Raw genomic sequence first — 17,425 nt, forward strand, 5'->3', positions numbered from 1 at the left:
CCCCGACTCATGATCATTCTGCACTGACCCTTGTAGGGCAGGCAAGGAATATTGATAAAACAATTATCTGCTTGCCGTTCATTTGATTTTCCATTTCAATTACGGATTGGAGGAGGCAAAAAGAAAAGATTGCGGCATTGATTTTTTTCCTGCCTTACAACAGGAAGGAGGCAGGCTTTGATGGGATGCTTTGGTGACATGGAATAGAGGAAGGAGAAGTGATCAGTAGCTTTAGGCGCTATGCTTCTCTTGTGCTGCTGTAAAGACTTTGCTTTATGGACCGTTTGTGAATTAAGTATGATTTAGCATGGCCAACTAATAGTATTTCAACATGTAAAAAGACATACAGACTCAGTGTCCCTGCTTTATTCCAGACACATGCATGCAATTTGACTACAGATGATCTGAATGATTATTGATTTTGATGACTCAAACGTGATGTGTGCAATAGGCTGAGCTTTTTCTCCACTGTGGACCAGCGTGTTCACACTGCTGCTGACCTGAGGTAAACACTGTAACTGTATGTGCTTTGCACTCTGGAGGCCAAAGGACCCAAAGGTCATAGCAGTTTGTCAGTGACACCATTCCACTCTCTTCCCTTTTCTGATGGTCTGCCACTGTCTATTTGTCACTCTAAAATGACAACAGAGTTGCATCACACTTGTCTTTCCTGCAGCACTGACACAACGCTCCACCACCTCTACTTTGTGCAGAGCATGGTGTGGGGATGATTAGAAGGCATATATGAGACAATCACTGCTGTAACAAAAAAAAAAAAATACAGTAAAAGATTCAGGTAGGGGGAAGTGCATGTCAAATGCCGAATTTCTTCAGAGCAAGCTGTGTCAAATGAATCCATTACCACATAAAGTAAATAGATTCTTCTGTAAATGATTTGGAACATTGGTAATGGGTAAAGACCTAATGGGAATCCTGGTAAAATAGCCTTTGGGGAGCCTGGGAAAATCTGCCTCAGTGAAGTGGCCGGCTCGTGGCCAAAACCCTGTGTAGAGGGGAAGGGGAGGGGAAGGGAGTGGAGCCTTCACAAAGATGACAGAAGGCAAGAGAGGGAGAAAAAGATAGACAGAGGAGGGTAAGAGAGAGAGAGAGAGTGTGTGTGTGTGTGTGTGTGTGTGTGTGTGTGTACTCTCAAGGAATCTCCATCCATGGATGATGTTAAGTTCCACTGTTAAGCATAATCATGTAAAAATGCTGAAGACTTGAAAGGGCTGATGATAATGCTATTGCTGTCCAGTGATCCAGCACGGTCACAGGCAGCAGCAGCAAGGCACAGCACTGTACTACTTCCTATATTGCAGTCCGCTTCGGCGCACACAGCAGCTCCCAGGGGATTTCACATACTGACCTTAAATAAGTTTGGCTTTGATCAAAGTTTAGCGTTAGCAAGATCGGTCTGCTTGCTACAGATCAGGGAATCAGGGAGATGAGACCTGGGCTATGAGGTCCTGGCAAAGACTCCTTCCCAAAGCTCCAGTGCACCCTTCCAACACCGGATTATGTTGGGCAATTAAGGTAATGAACTGGCTAACGTAACAGCGCATAATGATCCTTTTTATCCTCCTTCTCAAAGCTGCCTCTTGTAGTTTCTCTGACATATCTTTCTCTGTATCACTTAAAAACAACTTGTGCTCTATTTTGTGTCCTGCTGGTTGGTTTTCTCTAACACAGGAAACGATAGCATAGGCAAGAAAGCCCACCATCACACATGCACATATCTCTCAGTAAAAGAGTCAGTGCTCAACAGCAAACTCAAACAGTGGAGCTCTTGTTCGTGGCTCAGGCAGCAACCAAAGGCCAGAAAAATGTGCACAGACTTTTGAGAAACTGCGAACAGTAAATGTGCGAACACACCTGGGTCGATACGTTCATGCGCATTAGGCTGCCCTGGTGTACGTGCGAGTGAGCGACCTGGCCTTACGTGTATCTGTGTGGCAGAAAAAACTTGCATCCCAGTTCCCCCCAATCAACCTCCCACCCCATCAGTGTGCGACTTGTCTGCCTGCTCCCTTTTCATTTGAACACATTTTCTAGCCAAAAATTTCACTTCAATCTCACCTCATCTCTCCATACTACATTAACCCCTGGCAATTGCCTTCCAAATGACCCCATTAAGCTGTAATTGCCTCAGCAGGCCTGCTCCCTCGCTTGTAATTCTGTGCAGCGAACCCACCAGACGTTCCCCCGGCATTGTTTCATGTTCTGGCTCCCATCAGCCAGTTCAGACGTTGACCCCCCCCCCCCCCCCCCCCAGTACTCTCCACCTCCTCTCTGTCATGGCCAGAGCTGCTGGTGTTCACCACTAGCAGTGCCACTGGCAGACTCTCCTCGTCTCCACAGTGAGCTCACACAGAAGGAGCCATGCCCTCGCTTCCTCCTTAACAGCCACACTCACTGTCAATTACACAAGCACATACATTCACTACACGAGGCCCTAAACATAATAAACCTCAACCTGGCTTTTTATTATGTCATCCCCTGGTATGCATTTCATAAATACAGTACATGCACAGAGCAGTATTCTGGGTATCTTGTATCACAAACAGATATCTGCTTTTGAAATTTTACTTCATGTGTCAATTACAGAATTAATTGTGGCATAATATTTGTATGTCAAACCATCATTTCTCTCTTCACTAGCTATTAGGATGCTGTTGGGTGCACAGAGTACACCCGGTGATGACACCCAAAATGGCACCTCCCAGCACAATTTCACCTTTGCTGTTCCACTAGGGAGCTGATGTCAAGACCGCTCAACTTTTTTGACGAAGGCCTCCGCAGATAACTAACGCGCAAATGTGGATGGTTGGAGAAAGTGATCCTGACAGTGATGTATTGCAACTAGTTGCAGGTGTCAGAAAGAAGATGCTCTGCCAGGCATTGGTGTGCACGCACCCTATATATGCATGCATGCCCACATCTGCACCCCTGTGTTTTTCTGAACGCGTGTCCTTCTGCAAATCATGCATGTGTATGTTTGTGTGTGTACTTGCAGATGTTTGATAAGTGTGCACATGATTCCTGACGCTTGTAAGCCTTTACATGTGACCTGGTATGGGGGGATTTGGACTAATAACCCATTCGACACTCCCTCCATCTCCAACAGCACATCCTCCCCGCCGCCTATAACAGATTGGGAAGCTCATAAAGGCTCAGACACTGCCACTCTCAGCCAGTCGGCCCATAGTGTAATCAACTTCACAGCATTTCTTAACATATACCTTTATTTATTGTAAAAAGCTGTTTAGGGATGTGGAACAACATATCGATAAAGCACAAATATATGGATTTCCTCTTGTTGCACTGCAGCAATTTACTGTGATTTGAAATGTGGTTTCTAAATTAATTCTAAGCCAGAGATAACAAAAGCTTTCTCTGAACACAGAAACCTTCAGAAATGCTTTAGATCATTTCATTCTCCCGTTGCTCGTTTATTTAAATTCATTCTTTTTCCTAAGCAAATGTTCCCAGGAATATCAAGGTGTTTTTGTTGCAAAGCTCTAACTGATCCATGGGGATTTGCTTCCAACAGCCTGTCTCTCCCTCGCCTTTCAACACAAAACTCTGCGCTCCAATCAAAATGAACCACCAGGGACGCCCCCCCTTTCCCTCCCCCCTGAGCTACGCCTGCTCCGAGTGCTGTGATAGCAGCCTCTCTGCCATTGATCGCAGAGTTTAGCACAGAGCATGCATGCCACTGTTAGCAGAAAACAAAGACCTCTCTCCCTTTAATAGTGGCGCATGCCGTTAATGCTGCTAACGTCTTCTGTTCTCCTCCGTACTGAAGAATGAATGAAAGAAAGCAGATAGCAATTAAAAAGGTTAACTAGGGTCCAAGTCTAGTCACAACTCATCTTTTTCACACAAATCTTTTTACCTCATAAACTGATTGATATCTTTTGGGGGCGTACATTCACTTGCCACAAGTGATAAAAATACGCATTCATGTCTTACTTATAATTGTGTTCCATGTTGCAAATCTAATTGTAGACACTGAATTCAAAAAGGAAACACAGCTTTATTGATCCACCTAACACAGACCAGGAGGATCTCATGAATTAGAAATGAGATAAATCACCATTAACCCCAGAGAACCCAGCTTGTGGTCGACCACTGACACCGCACTGGTCTTTATTTTTTTAATAATCGGGATAATTCGTCCTGGCAAAGTATAAATATAACTCTTGAATGAATACAGCATGTGTCTGTTTATTTAATCAATGGCTGATTTACTTGTGACAGAGAATAAATTCTTCTATTTTCTGTGAGCCTCTTTAAAATTGCCATCATTTTTAATTAATTCTTAATTAAAATATATTACACCACAGCTTCTACCCATCTCTCTTGATATTCTAACATAATCAATTCAGAACCATTTACATATCATTAATTAAAAGCTTTCCTCTCTCATCCTTAAAATCATAATGAGGGCCGATTCCTCATTAGTAACCTATAAGGGAGAAAATAACAATACAGTAGAGAATGGATGGCGCATTCCACAGTGACTCCTTTGTCTCGGAGTTTCTAAAAAGCATTTTTTTTTAAATGCTTCTCAATTAGATTTAAGAATTACTGAGTCAATTTTGTAGACTCAATGAAAATAAGTGAACCAACACAGGCTCTTAGTATTTATTTGTGCTTCCATGCTGTTTACAACAGCAAAACAAAGTCAATCAGTGTCATCAGGTGAGTAGATTGTGCACTAAAATTCTATTTCAACCCCAAAGAACTAAAAAGCAGAATTTATCTTTATGGATTTTCAGCTTTTTTGACAGTAGAGGAAAATTGAAAATGAAAGGTTTTCAAATTGTAGTACATTATAATAAACCCTAAAAATCTTCATATTGTACATATACATTTGATTGCGTTCTCTACCTGTGAAAACTGATGCTGTACTAGAATAAAAAAGTGTCCTGACCTTGGACTTTGTTTACAATGAGCCTACAGACAAAAAAAAAAAAAAAACATGACAGTTTCCTCTGAGTGATAACCAATTCTGCATGAATCTAAACGCCTGTTTAGTACTTGCTCATATACCACAGGACAGTATAGTTGAACATAACTGTACATTTTAAGTGTATCTACACAAATGGTGGCCTAAGATAATTTATTATCCTGACTTTGGAAAAAGCAAATGTGCGTTCTATCTTTCCATCTTGAGCTCTCTCTTAAAGAAGAGTAATAATATCAAGTAATGACAGGCATAGTTATGCCGAGGATCAGGCATATCCTGATTTTTATCGCCCGTCTCTCACAGGTGCTCCGGCGTTACTTGTCAGGACTGCATGTCTGGGTCTTCCACATGTCAGATAAAAATCGCTGCACTTGGTGTTTCGGCAGCCTGACAGCAATTTATTTGAATGTTTTGTCACACTGGTGTTGGTGCATTTTGTGTGGGCTGCTCACCGGCATGGCAACAGCTCGTAGCTTCCTGACACTTGTGTACACGCACACACATGCACTCTCTAACACATCTCACACACACACACACACACACACACACACACACACACACACACACAGACAAAACCACAAAACCACAGATGTATAGTGCATGTGCTGTATGTCTTAAGATAATTAAAACTGGTGTATATATAAAAACAAAATAAAAATAGTGGTGATAAACTAAAGGTGTTCATTAATATTTAACACCCAATTAAGCAGGTGACACTTCATTGTGCTAGCTATCCTTTAAAAATATACATTTTCATTTACACCTCCATGACCATACACACCACCCTATATCTGAATCCAGAATAAAATGTCACACCAGCCAGCAAGCAGGATATAATAAGCTGAATTCACAGATACAGTCATAAAAAATATAGTATATATTTATATCCAAAGCTATTTTTTTCTAACTAATGTAAATAGCATCTAAGAAAATACCAGATTTGATTCAGAACCTGTTAAACACACACCTCACTGCAGGCTTGTGATTCTGCAAGCTGACATGGAATATTGAGTAAGTTAATGAAATCCTCTCAAAGACAGGAACTCTATTTTTACACCATGATAATTAAAGTACGACACAGTTATAATTTACAGCCCTTGCTTAATTGCATAGGAAAAGTAAAATGAGAGAGGTCTGATATGAGGAGAGATTAAATGTGTGTGTATGTGCATGTGTATGCACTTCTTCACTCAAGAAGAGCGAACATAAAAAAAGCTTTCTGTGCATCTGAACAACAGGATTGTATCTTTTAGCATCATGGAACGTATCAAAGATTAGGTAATGAAATATGCACTGTCCTATTTTTCTGCTACCAGACTCTTTGACAAATCGAGTACAATCCAAAATCTCCATAAATCACTATTAAAGACAAGTATATCATCACCAGCGCATATATCTTCTCCAGCCTGACCTGTAGACTAATGAGAAAAGGCCCAGACTATCTTGTCTGATTAATTAATTCAAAATGTCGGCTGTTATTCAAATGTGAGGCTGGTGTTATTTGAATAACACTTGACAGCGACGCCTGAAGAAATAATTTCTGGTTTGTGAGGCTGCTGCGGCATTACTGATGATGGCTCATGGAAATGTTAGAAGCCGAGGAGTATTTTTTCCCTCTTCACTAGTGCTCTTGCTTTCCCTCCCTCACCTTCGCAGTCATGATAGCTCCAAGAAGTATTTCATTACTTCAGCCCCCACCCTTTCACAATTATGGCTCTTACTGGTTTTTTCCAGTGTCTGTCCTTTCTCCGTGTTTGTATTCCCTCCCACAGCCAGCCCAGAACTACAGGGCAGCGCTTTGGCTCTGCAAGAGACATGCTGGCAAAGAGGAAGGTCATGGTTTTTACAACTGCAGCTCCCCAATGCTGACAGCCCGTGCTGCCAAAGTGACACACTCTGTTTGGCTTTCCCACGTTCATAGAGCTCCACAGCACTTCGTCTTTATCACGGGGCACGCCACACACACACACACAAACACACACATTTAATCAGCTTCAGAGCCGCATTTCCTGTCAATGTGGAACAAAATGATCCCACGTACAGACATAATCCCAAAATTTTGCAACAGACAAATTTTTGGTGATGCATTTGTCCTCTTTCTTTCTTTCTTTCCTTCCTTCCTTCCTTCTTTCTTTCTTTTTTTCTTTCTTTCATTTTTTTTTTTTTTTTTTTTTTTTTGCAAAACCCAGTGGACTGGGGGTAGGGAAACTAGGCACTGGAGAAAGAAAACCATGAATGTACGTGCTAGGGCCTAGGGGCAGTGCACACCCCTCTATCGCTTCCCTCATCAAGCATGGATTCTAATCAGGGCTGGGGAGATATAAGACGCTCAGTCATTAAATAAATTAACTCTGCCACTCCATGCTCTCCTTCAGCACCCGCGAGAGGCCTGCCGTGCTCTGCATACTTACAGAAGCTCCAAGCATCGCGCACCTCACCTTCACGCCACAACCTAGCAGGCGGGCCAACAGACATGCTCACAAGATGCAGAGCTAATCTTGAATATTTTGAAAAGAAGAGGAACCACATTTCCCGTCCTTCAAAAATTGATGACAGGATTTTACATAATTGCGCTGAAAGACAAAATACAACTCTGGGGCTATTTCAGGCGTGTTGCACAATTTACAAAACTCTAAGTGTGCATAAGTTATAAATAAAGTTTGAAGTCCAATGCTGATTCACAGGGTCTGTAAGACAGCACAGACATGAGTTTTTTGCGTTCCTGTGCAGTGCGCTGCCATTCATCAAGAGGAAGCAAGTGCAGTGACAAACAGTAAGAGAGCTCAGTGTCGGCTCGGATCACTGACACAAACAATCAAAGCTGACACAGACTTCGTATAACACCTGCCACTCCAGCAACACAAACAGATCAATATGAGGGAAACTCATTCGCTGTTTAAAACTCATATCCTTGCACCCACATCATCTTCCAGAGCACTGTGATGTAAAAAGCGCATGCTTAAAACATATCAATCACTCTGACAGAGGAAATGCTTATATGAGGAGCCCAACGTGAGCCAAATACACGGTGTCAGCAGAATGTCCGTTGTCAAAACTTGCCATTTGAATTTTCAACCGCATTGTACGGAGACAAATGTCCTTAGAAATCCCTTACATTGCAATTTATATCATTTTAATGCATGCTTTAATTCTCCATTACTTAGAAAGGAAGTACCTGGGAGGGTGGAAACACATTAGAGAAAGTAAGAAATGAACAGAAGGGTCTGGGGATCTCTCTAGCAGGCACAATTAAATATTCATGTGTCTCCTCCTAGGACACAACAGATACAGATCATTATCATAGCAACAGCACACCACCATTTTGTTCACACATTTGGCTCTGAATCAATGGGTGTTTATAAAAATCTATATGAAAAGAGGACACCGTCAGAACATCAGTTATGACCTTCATTATTAAAATTAAGTGCTTCTTTTTTTAGTACAAATTTTTACTTCATATGATCCTGCATGGGTTATTAAAATATTTCTGTAATTATCAATGCCAGATTCAGAGTATTAATTATAAGGGGTTAAAATTATGAGCAGTGGGTGAATTTCCCTGAAACGGCATAGAGGTACTGTATATGTCTCTTTGCGTCGCACACCAAAGGACTATACTATCTCACAATTCAGAGTCATTCCAAAAATTTATTACACACGCCAGTCCTTTCTTGCCTTCTGATTGAGGAAAAAGCAAAAGAAGAACAGCAGTAATGTACTCTGGATGACCTCCGCTTTCTAAAGAGTGGAGAAAGCAGTCCTTTTTTAGCTTCTCAATCCCCATCAAAGAAGAGCAAAAGGAGGGACAGCATTCCCCTGCTCGCCATCATTAATCATAGCTTTCTGGGAGCAAGCGCATATTAATTTCTGTCATCCCAAACATCATTTGGTATTGTTATGCCACGGCTAAGTCCTCATTCACCAGCAGACGCTGGCCGTTCCTCCTGGTTTGAGGGAAGACAGGGCCTGCGTGGCTGTGTTTCAGAGCAAGAGGCCTTTATCCCTGGGGCTCTGACACCAATTAAGCCATTTCACCAAGAGACGAAAACAGGGGCCGCAGTTTTGCTGTAACATGAGACTACACCTAACTGCTGGCCCCTCGCCATCTTTCCATTACTTAGACACAAAATGAACTTCAAGGAGTTAAGAAAATAATGCTTTGCAAACACTTTAGTGGTACTTTACTGACTGCTGACAATATTACAAACAGGAATTTCAGGTTCGGGTAGCAGTCCAGTTACTCTGTCCTTTGTTCCACTAACACAGCTATTTTAATTATTTTTAAATATATATTTAAATTCAAAGGTAAAATGAAAACAATGTGACTGTATTATGCCACAACTGATAAGAAAAATGCTCAATGTGCACTTCCTTTTACGTTCTTTTTTCCCCTAACAGTTGCCTTTTGGCAGGCAGCAGAGTGGAGCTTGTCTTAGGGCTAAAGCAGAATAATGCAAGGTTTGTTATGAATTAAATATTAGAAATCTTAACACAGCAGCCAATAAGAATTATTTGCCTTATTAAAGCAGCAGAAGACGCTGATTAAAATTTCATTGCATTGCAGTCTTTTTCCCATTTCTGCGTTCAATATATCATTCTAATGTATGAAACGTGGAACAATGGCATATGGAACAATGGGAAGAGGGGCTGCATTTTCAGGCTTGCAAATGAGGAAAAGACAGCACAGTTTCTTTTTTTTCCCCGTTTCTAAAAACAATCTTGCATAAAGAAAAGAATGGTGACAAAAATGTATCATTCTGTTTTTGTCACGTAACAAGCTACAGACTGTCAAACTACTACAAATGAAATTTAAAATGTGCACGTGTACTGATTTCTGCCTCTAATTCCTTCGTCACTTGATCTACAGAAATCTATCACCTGTAGAAATAACACTACACACACACAGTCTAAAATATGGACATTTAAAAGTTTAATAAAAAGTTTTTCTATTAAAAAATTAAATACAAAAAAAGGTTTGTTGAGCAAAAGCAAAAATAGTGACAAGACCCTGATTAATTTCGGTATTGTTGCACTTACAAATGATAGGTCATTTAGTTGTCCACATGTAATGTGTACAGAGTAAATGAACATCATGGTGTCTATTGTCCCATGAGGAAAACTCTTCCCTGAAACACTAGAGCTAATGAAATAGGGACCTATAAATAGCAGAGTCATTACTGAGAAAGGACTTGCTTTGCACCAGTCTTTCACTCTAACCCTTTTTACACTAATAACCAGCTCTGTGGTGTTACATACACTCAGCCATCAGGTGACACTGTAATGAACATCGTGACACAGGAGACTCAGAGAAAACTTCATGTTAAAAAAGAAAAACAGAAGTGATTTCTCTTTTTATTAAGCTGAAAGTAAATACGAGTTAGAGCTGAAAGTTGAAAGAAAAAGCAAGGTACATGGTAATTCAAAAGTACCATCAAACAAAAATTCATGTTTCACATAATCAAGTTAATTTTAAAACTGTGTTTTCATTAACATTGGTCTTAAATTTTTTTTGTCGAGCCAAAAATTACTGACGAAACACATTTTTTACAATTTTGGAAATCTGCCTCATTAAAGAAAAGTGCATCTTTGGCATTAAGTTTATTTAGAGCAGGAAAACTCCATATTGCATATATATCAATCCGTCCATCCATTATCTGTACCTGCTTATTCCTTGCATATGCATATCATAATTCAGAAATAAAAAAAATTGGTGTAACTATTTTGGCAGGTCAAAGGTTTTGCTGTTTTTACAAGAGTGCAGACTGTGTGTGACACATAAAAAAGACCTTGCTAAGTTCTATCACTCACATCTCTATTCAGCGTTTGGGGTGATTTTTCGAACTAGCTTCTCCCTGTCTGCTTCAAGTTCATATTTCTGCATTCAGTGACAAACAGATGCCACGAAATGCAAAAGGGGCATGCAAAGTATCTCCAGCAGCCATGCTCCTACTGCTGTAAACTAATTTCAATCAATCCTTCCTTTTTGCATCCAAAGCAGCCTCTGCTGGCTGCCACCGCCTGAAGATAACTATTTCACCACCTCTGTCATGCCTAATTAACAACTCAGATGTACAATTCAGAAATTTCACAATTAACCTACTAAAATATTGTTGGAGGATGCTAATTGTTATGCCAGTTGCCATAAAGACTCATTTGCATAACGTATGTGCAAAAAACAATTATGAGCTGTTGATCGCGTAAGAGGCCGCAGAAAACGCTTGGAGCGATGGAGGGGGAGCAAGGGAGAAGTGTGCAAGATGGGTGCTCGTGTGTGCAGATGGAGGGACAGCACTGAATCATTGTGCAAAAAAAAACAGAAGAAAAAAAAAAAACAGATTTGTGGAGCCGTGCGTACAGATACCAGGCAGCACCGGTGCAGAGGCATCTATCTCCACAGCACAAAAGCATTTACCCTTCCAAATGAAACTGATATCTATACTCTTTGTTTCTGCTTTGTCTGCCTCTCCTTCTTTTCATCTTTGCTGATGAGGAAATGGAGGGTATTTGGAAGCTACTTAGATAATAGCCACATCTTCCCCGGTCCCCCCTGTGCTTTAGAGGAGGAAGCACTAGTGGCCCTGCCATTGAGCCAGTCAGGAACCCAGCTGTGTGCGAGCCATTCGGCACAACACTATCTAGTCTCTGCAGCCGCAACACTGGGGCTCTCTGAGACAAAAAGCAGCCAAAGTCAATTGTCTCTGCTGCTGAATAGCTTTCTGTTCTCTGTCATGCATTTACTGGAGCTTTTTCAGCGCTAAGCAAACCTATAATCGAGAAAAATAAAGTCAAAAACATTTTTGTTGTCTTGCTTGCAGGAAGGATTATTTTATGTTGTGCAGCAAGTACACAATAATAATAATAATAATAATAATAATAATAATAATGAATTTGTATTAATAACAATAACCCAATTGGAGAGAGAAGGCTCATTAACTTTGTCAGGGAACATTGAAATTAATGTTCCCTGTAGATTTCAGAAATGCTTACCTCCTCAGTCCTAACTCTATTTACTCCAGGTAATGCTTTTAGTCAGCCTTGCATGTGGTTAATTACAGGCTCATCCTGAACTGTATTTAGTCAACACAGTCCTTCCTATCTGAGCATTACATATAACACAGACCCGCCAATAAATATACATGAAAGCATGTAGAGCGGTTTTCAGAAGCCAAATCCCATATGTGCAACCCAATCCCGACACTGGCTCGAACTGTGACTGTAGTCCCTCCCTAATCCACTGCTTTAAACAATGGATCGGAGCATTTATCAGCCTGAATCTGCCACACTCTCCCTGCCTCCCTCTCCTACTTCTCCAGACCCTCCCCCCACCCCCCGTTTCTGAACCTGATGAGTCAAAGGTCAGGAAAACAACAAGTCAATATGCAGCCCAAAGAAGCGCCATGCAGCTGAGAGAGCTGTGGAGAGGGCTAAGCCTCTGTGTGGCACTTTGTGATTTAGCCTGTAATAGTTTTCTGTAATCTCTTTCTATTGATTAAACCTCACATCAAAGAGGAGTCCTGCTACAGAACCTCTCTTTTCCTGGTCAGAAATACCATATGGAGGTAATCTTTCACCTTTGTTATTCTTGCCGCTCCCACTGCTGCTGCTGCGAGCCTCTCTTCCAAGCATGAGAGCAAGACAAGGGAGTAACCAGCAGGATAAAGCAAACCCAGCACAGAGGAAAAGCTGTAAAACTCATCTGAATCACAGGCAATTTTCACTCAATGCATTCATTGTCTTCTCATGCAGCCTACAGGGAAAAAGGTACAACATGAATGTATCCTTTGTCCTGAAATATAGGAAAATAAAATATTTGGATTTCCATTTTTTAAATATATATAAACATATATGTATTTATATATAGCAAAAAATACATTTTGCACACTGAAGGACAAAGAGCACCACTTGCAGACCAAATCTCGAATTTAGCTTATCTAAATGCAAAACCAGGAAAATTTAGGGGAAAAAACCCTCCTGCTAAAAACACTCAATTTAGTGACAGGCAAATGACTTCATGCTGCCACTTAATCTCATTTCTTGCATAATGCTCTCTAATTAGCATATCAAAGTGAATTAATACTTCTAGGGCATTAGCAATGCAGAAATATGCTGTAGCTCTACAATAACAGCTAGAAGAGAGCCAGAAACTTCTAAACACCCCTGAAAAGTCTTCTTTTCCTCGCCTCTACACACACACACACACACACACAAAAAGAAAATCAAGAGTAAAACTGTTCTCACTCCTTTCATTTTGTCTCACCACTGATGACAGAATAATACTGTTAACATAAACACTTCTGATGCTTTGAAGTTGAACCCTGGACACACTATTCATCTGCACACAGGACAATAAGTCTTGATAATATGATACATGCGCGCAGTAATTACACTGATGATTCTTGGCCAGCGTTCAGATTTATGATTATTAAAAGTTCAGTGTACGGTGGATCCTGTGGATAAAAGACAGCGGCCCCTGTACCATCTGAATTGACATGAAAGGGCCAAGGAAACCCTGTGACCGATGCTACAGGAGCCAGTGAAAGGCTCACTGTGTGCTGGAAAAACAGGCCGGTCAACAAGGCCACCAGACCAGCTGAGCTCTGTCAATGGCTAAGAGGGGGAGGCTGTGACTCTAAACCACAGGTTAACCATGCACACACACACACACACACACACACAAGCTTGTTCTCCGTCTCCATCCCTTTCTCACAGACACTTATCCTGGGCATATACATACAATCCTTCACTCACGTACATATATTTATTTACATTCTCTGTCATTTTCATTGTCTTTTTCTTGCTGTGTTAAGCATCTGATTTAAATTGAAGCGCTTAGTTCACTGTGGTTTAAGTTTTGACAGGCAAAGTGATGAAACATCTGATTAAAGTAACCTGCAGAGATCGTCCAATGTTGGAACAGGATTTTCTTTAACTTTGAAAATAAAGCCCTTTTTTCATTGAGGTTCTACATATGCAGCAATGTTTCTGTTTCAGAAAACACTTTCACATCAAATCAATGACTGCATGCAAAATAAAAGCTGGCAGCTTGTATGATGTGTGATCTGCATCCTCTGTTCATCTTGCTCTATGTCTTTCAACTCAACAGGCACACACACACACACACACACACACACACACATAGCAGAGCACCACGGCTAGTCTGTGGACCCTAAGCCTGCCACTGTGGACGCCACCTGTGTTGGGGAAGTTCATAAACTTTTATGATCTCCCCCAAGCCAATTTCCTCATAAACCGCACAAAGGTCACAAATCTGACAAGGCATCACCTTGCTAAATTGCACTAAACCTACAGCCATGTTTTCTTCATATTCTTATTTTTTCTTTGCCTGAGAAATGCACACATCACTTGGAAAAAAATGTAATGCTCAGTTTGAAAATCTGAAGGATTTGTTCAACAGCCCTTTGTTTCTAGTTTCAAGAAAGAAACAATCACATAAATGTAAGGTATAATAAACATGGTCAGCACAAAGCTGTTATCACTAAAAATCAATTATGTCTTCATTTAAGACTTTAAAGAGATGCAGTTTATTACACGTCCCATAAACGCTGTGGGAAAAGTGTAGAAACAACAATCTCCCTGTACAGCAGTGACTTAAACATGTACTACAGCAAAGTTTGAGCTATAACAGAAGACACGAAAGAATTAACTACAATTTTACTTCTGTCATTTATGTGTGTACACCCACTTAAAGTTTTGAACTTGATGCTTACAAAGGGCAACTGCGAAATATGTCATAGAAATATATTTTCTTTTTTTTCCCAAAATAATTTGTTTTCAATTATTTTCTATGAGCTGATCTACTAATAATTGCATTTCACCAGTGTTAACTCTCCATGTTTGTAGGAAAGGGGTCTACATGCATTTGCATTCATTGATTCAGCGTGTTGTTGCCTTCATATCTAGAAAAATGTGGCGACTGTTATCAGGTTATAAAGCAGGAATTCTGTGCAATCTCAGCTACAGTATGCAGAGCATATGCTACGGGATTTCCCCATCGTGTTCAGTGCCAGGGTGGTGTGGGTAAAAGCTGGAGCACACTTAAATCCAAGCAGCCAGGGCTGGAAAAGATCGCCCCTGCAGAAACACTGAAAAAGTCTACTGACAACCGAAGTGTTTCTATGTGGCATAATGACTTTTTTTTTTTCTTTTTTTTTTTAAAGTGATTGATTCATGTGGGCAGAGGTCCTCAAAATGTGGATGCAGGGTGCCACTGGATCACTGAGAGGGAAAAATTGTCTGTGTGCTATTGTATTCAGTCTCCGGTATTATATTTCTTTTAGTTCATATTATAACATTTTTACACAAAGATCTTACCTGTCTTTTCTTTGATTTCACAGAGGACGCTGAAGAGTGCTGGTTTCATTCTGTGACAGTTCAGTCCATGTTTCCTGTTTCAGTATAAGACAAGATAAAACATTGAAATAAGTTCACTGATCAATCAACTTAGACATTAACACTAAAGAGCTTATTTCATATATTTAGCTGTCACTAGGCAATGCAACGCTCCACCGCATACCTCTCTCAAAATTACTATTTACTACTGAGCTGTTCAGAATTTGCACAAAGTTACCATAAAGCAAAATGAAAGCAGCTTTTAATTAAATTAAAGAAATGATAATTCTCCATTATAAATGTAATGCCCATGACAGTTCATTTATATAATGAGCCTACTGGGATGGATTTTATTTTTTCTTAGCACCAGTTAGAGTTTTTCAGATGTACAAAGACTGATACAGGGCATGTGTGCACACAAACTTTTTGTACAACACGATCTCACTTAGATTCACGTCTGTTTAAATAAAATGCTCATGTCGCCTCACTGACAACTTTCTGATGTGTCACAGCTTTGTGAGGCAGTAAATACACCTCAGTGTAAGATTAACATTAAAGCCACTCCAGCCTATTGTTATGCATGGGGGGCTAAAGTTAAGCGGGCCACATCTTAATAATGATGCGTTCAGCGTTTTGGGTGGTGGAAGGGGTTGGGTGGTGGAAGGGGGGGGGGGGGCGAAGTTAATAAAACATATAAATCAACCAACTTTGCTTGCGCCTCGTCCAGACTTTGATCAGTTATGGTCATTATTTGATGGAGAATGTCACCAATGTCTTGTTTTCTTCCGTCCCCGTCTGTCCCATCGTGTCCATGTGGAGGCGGCAGTGCCATGCCTCCTTGTACCGAGTGGCCGGCCAGACTGACACCGCCGATCGACTGCATGATCCGGGCTTGATCGTCCATAGTAGCCGCTAAAGAGTCTGTGCACTGAGCCACACAAATTGAAAAACTCATATACGAAATCGGCTAAAACAACATGTACCGCAGACTAGAGGGATGTACGGCTGTGGGCTTTCTTCAGCTTTATACAGCACACACGTTTTTTTTTCTCAAATGAAGACAAGCAGTGATGTTTTAGCGTAAATCTTCTGTCCAAGTTCTCGCTATCCTCTCGTTTATTTACGCGCGGTCCAAAGTGCCAAAACGCGTGGCTGTGTTTGTAGAAAAATGCATAAATCTGTTTTTTCTTCTTAAAACTTCTTTGTCAAAATTGACGGTCCATCGTATCCCGCACGAATCCTCATGCCAATCTGTCTTTTCTCTTCGGTTTGACGGCTGGTAGAGACAGAAACGCTCCTTGGTGATCTCTCATTTATTAGCGCTCTTCATGGGATTCCCGGCGCATTTCCTCTCCAAAAATGTCCAAATCCTTCTCGAGAAGCACCGGCAAAAAAAAAAAAAAAATATCCAATGTTGAAACGTGGAAATAAAAAAAAAAGAAATCTTAGGCTTGCAGGTGCTGCCAATTACAAATGTGCAGAAATGATTCCCGCGACAACTAGCAGTGTTTAAAAAAATACACAATCTGCGGCATAAGGTGTCCAAATGTGACTATAAAAAATATGAAATTTACAAAAAAGTTGGGAGATTTCTGTTTAGAAAAAAAAAAAGCAACAGCGAGAAGAAATTAATTAGGACACCGCGCTGTATAAAGGCGATGCGCAAAAAATATCTTGCCCTGCTGAAATTTATGAGCTCCAGCCTCTGCCTGTGTGTGTTTTATGTTGTTTGATGGCAGCGGTAGTGAGCGATTGACAGTGTGCCAATGCCACTCACTCAGTGCAGACGTGTCAGAGCAGGGAAAAGGGCTAGAAAAAAAAAAAAAAAAAATACAAAATACGAAATGAAAATGCACGCTCCGCCCTGCAGAGGAGGGGTCTATATTCTTGTCACTTCTCGCCAGAACACCGAAAAAACAAAATGTTAAGAGCTAGTAGTTAGGACGGTGATTATAATGATGAAAGCACGGCAGAGTCCCCTCTCTCTTTCTCGCAGCGGCGGCAGCAGGGTATCCTCGTTTCCTCACGCGTGCACGTGCAGCTATGTGCATATTCTCTAGCAATAATAAAGATTTAGCGCTGCAACAACACAGGCAAATACAT

At 40.8% G+C, this 17,425-nt stretch overlaps 1 protein-coding gene across 8 annotated transcripts in view; it reads right to left on the reverse strand.

Moving 5' to 3' along the window:
- pbx3b (pre-B-cell leukemia homeobox 3b) overlaps positions 1 to 17,074 on the reverse strand; it is a 57,479-nt gene extending 40,405 nt beyond the window's left edge. For 4 of the 8 annotated variants that reach the window (XM_026321437.1, XM_026321438.1, XM_026321434.1 and 1 more), the window contains exons 1-2: positions 16,030 to 17,074; positions 15,305 to 15,378 (exon numbers count right to left, since the gene is read on the reverse strand). In XM_026321437.1, the coding sequence (XP_026177222.1) occupies positions 15,305 to 15,378; positions 16,030 to 16,277 (322 nt within the window). In that variant the 5' untranslated portion in view covers positions 16,278 to 17,074. Of the gene's footprint in view, positions 1 to 15,304; positions 15,385 to 16,029 lie in introns of all 8 variants that reach the window. The other 4 variants (XM_026321436.1, XM_026321433.1, XM_026321435.1 and 1 more) reach the window with 1 other exon arrangement.
- Between the last annotated feature and the right edge of the window lie 351 nt (positions 17,075 to 17,425).

Source organism: Mastacembelus armatus, chromosome 9 (genome assembly GCF_900324485.2).
Source record: "Mastacembelus armatus chromosome 9, fMasArm1.2, whole genome shotgun sequence".
Taxonomy (NCBI): Eukaryota; Metazoa; Chordata; class Actinopteri; order Synbranchiformes; family Mastacembelidae; genus Mastacembelus; species Mastacembelus armatus.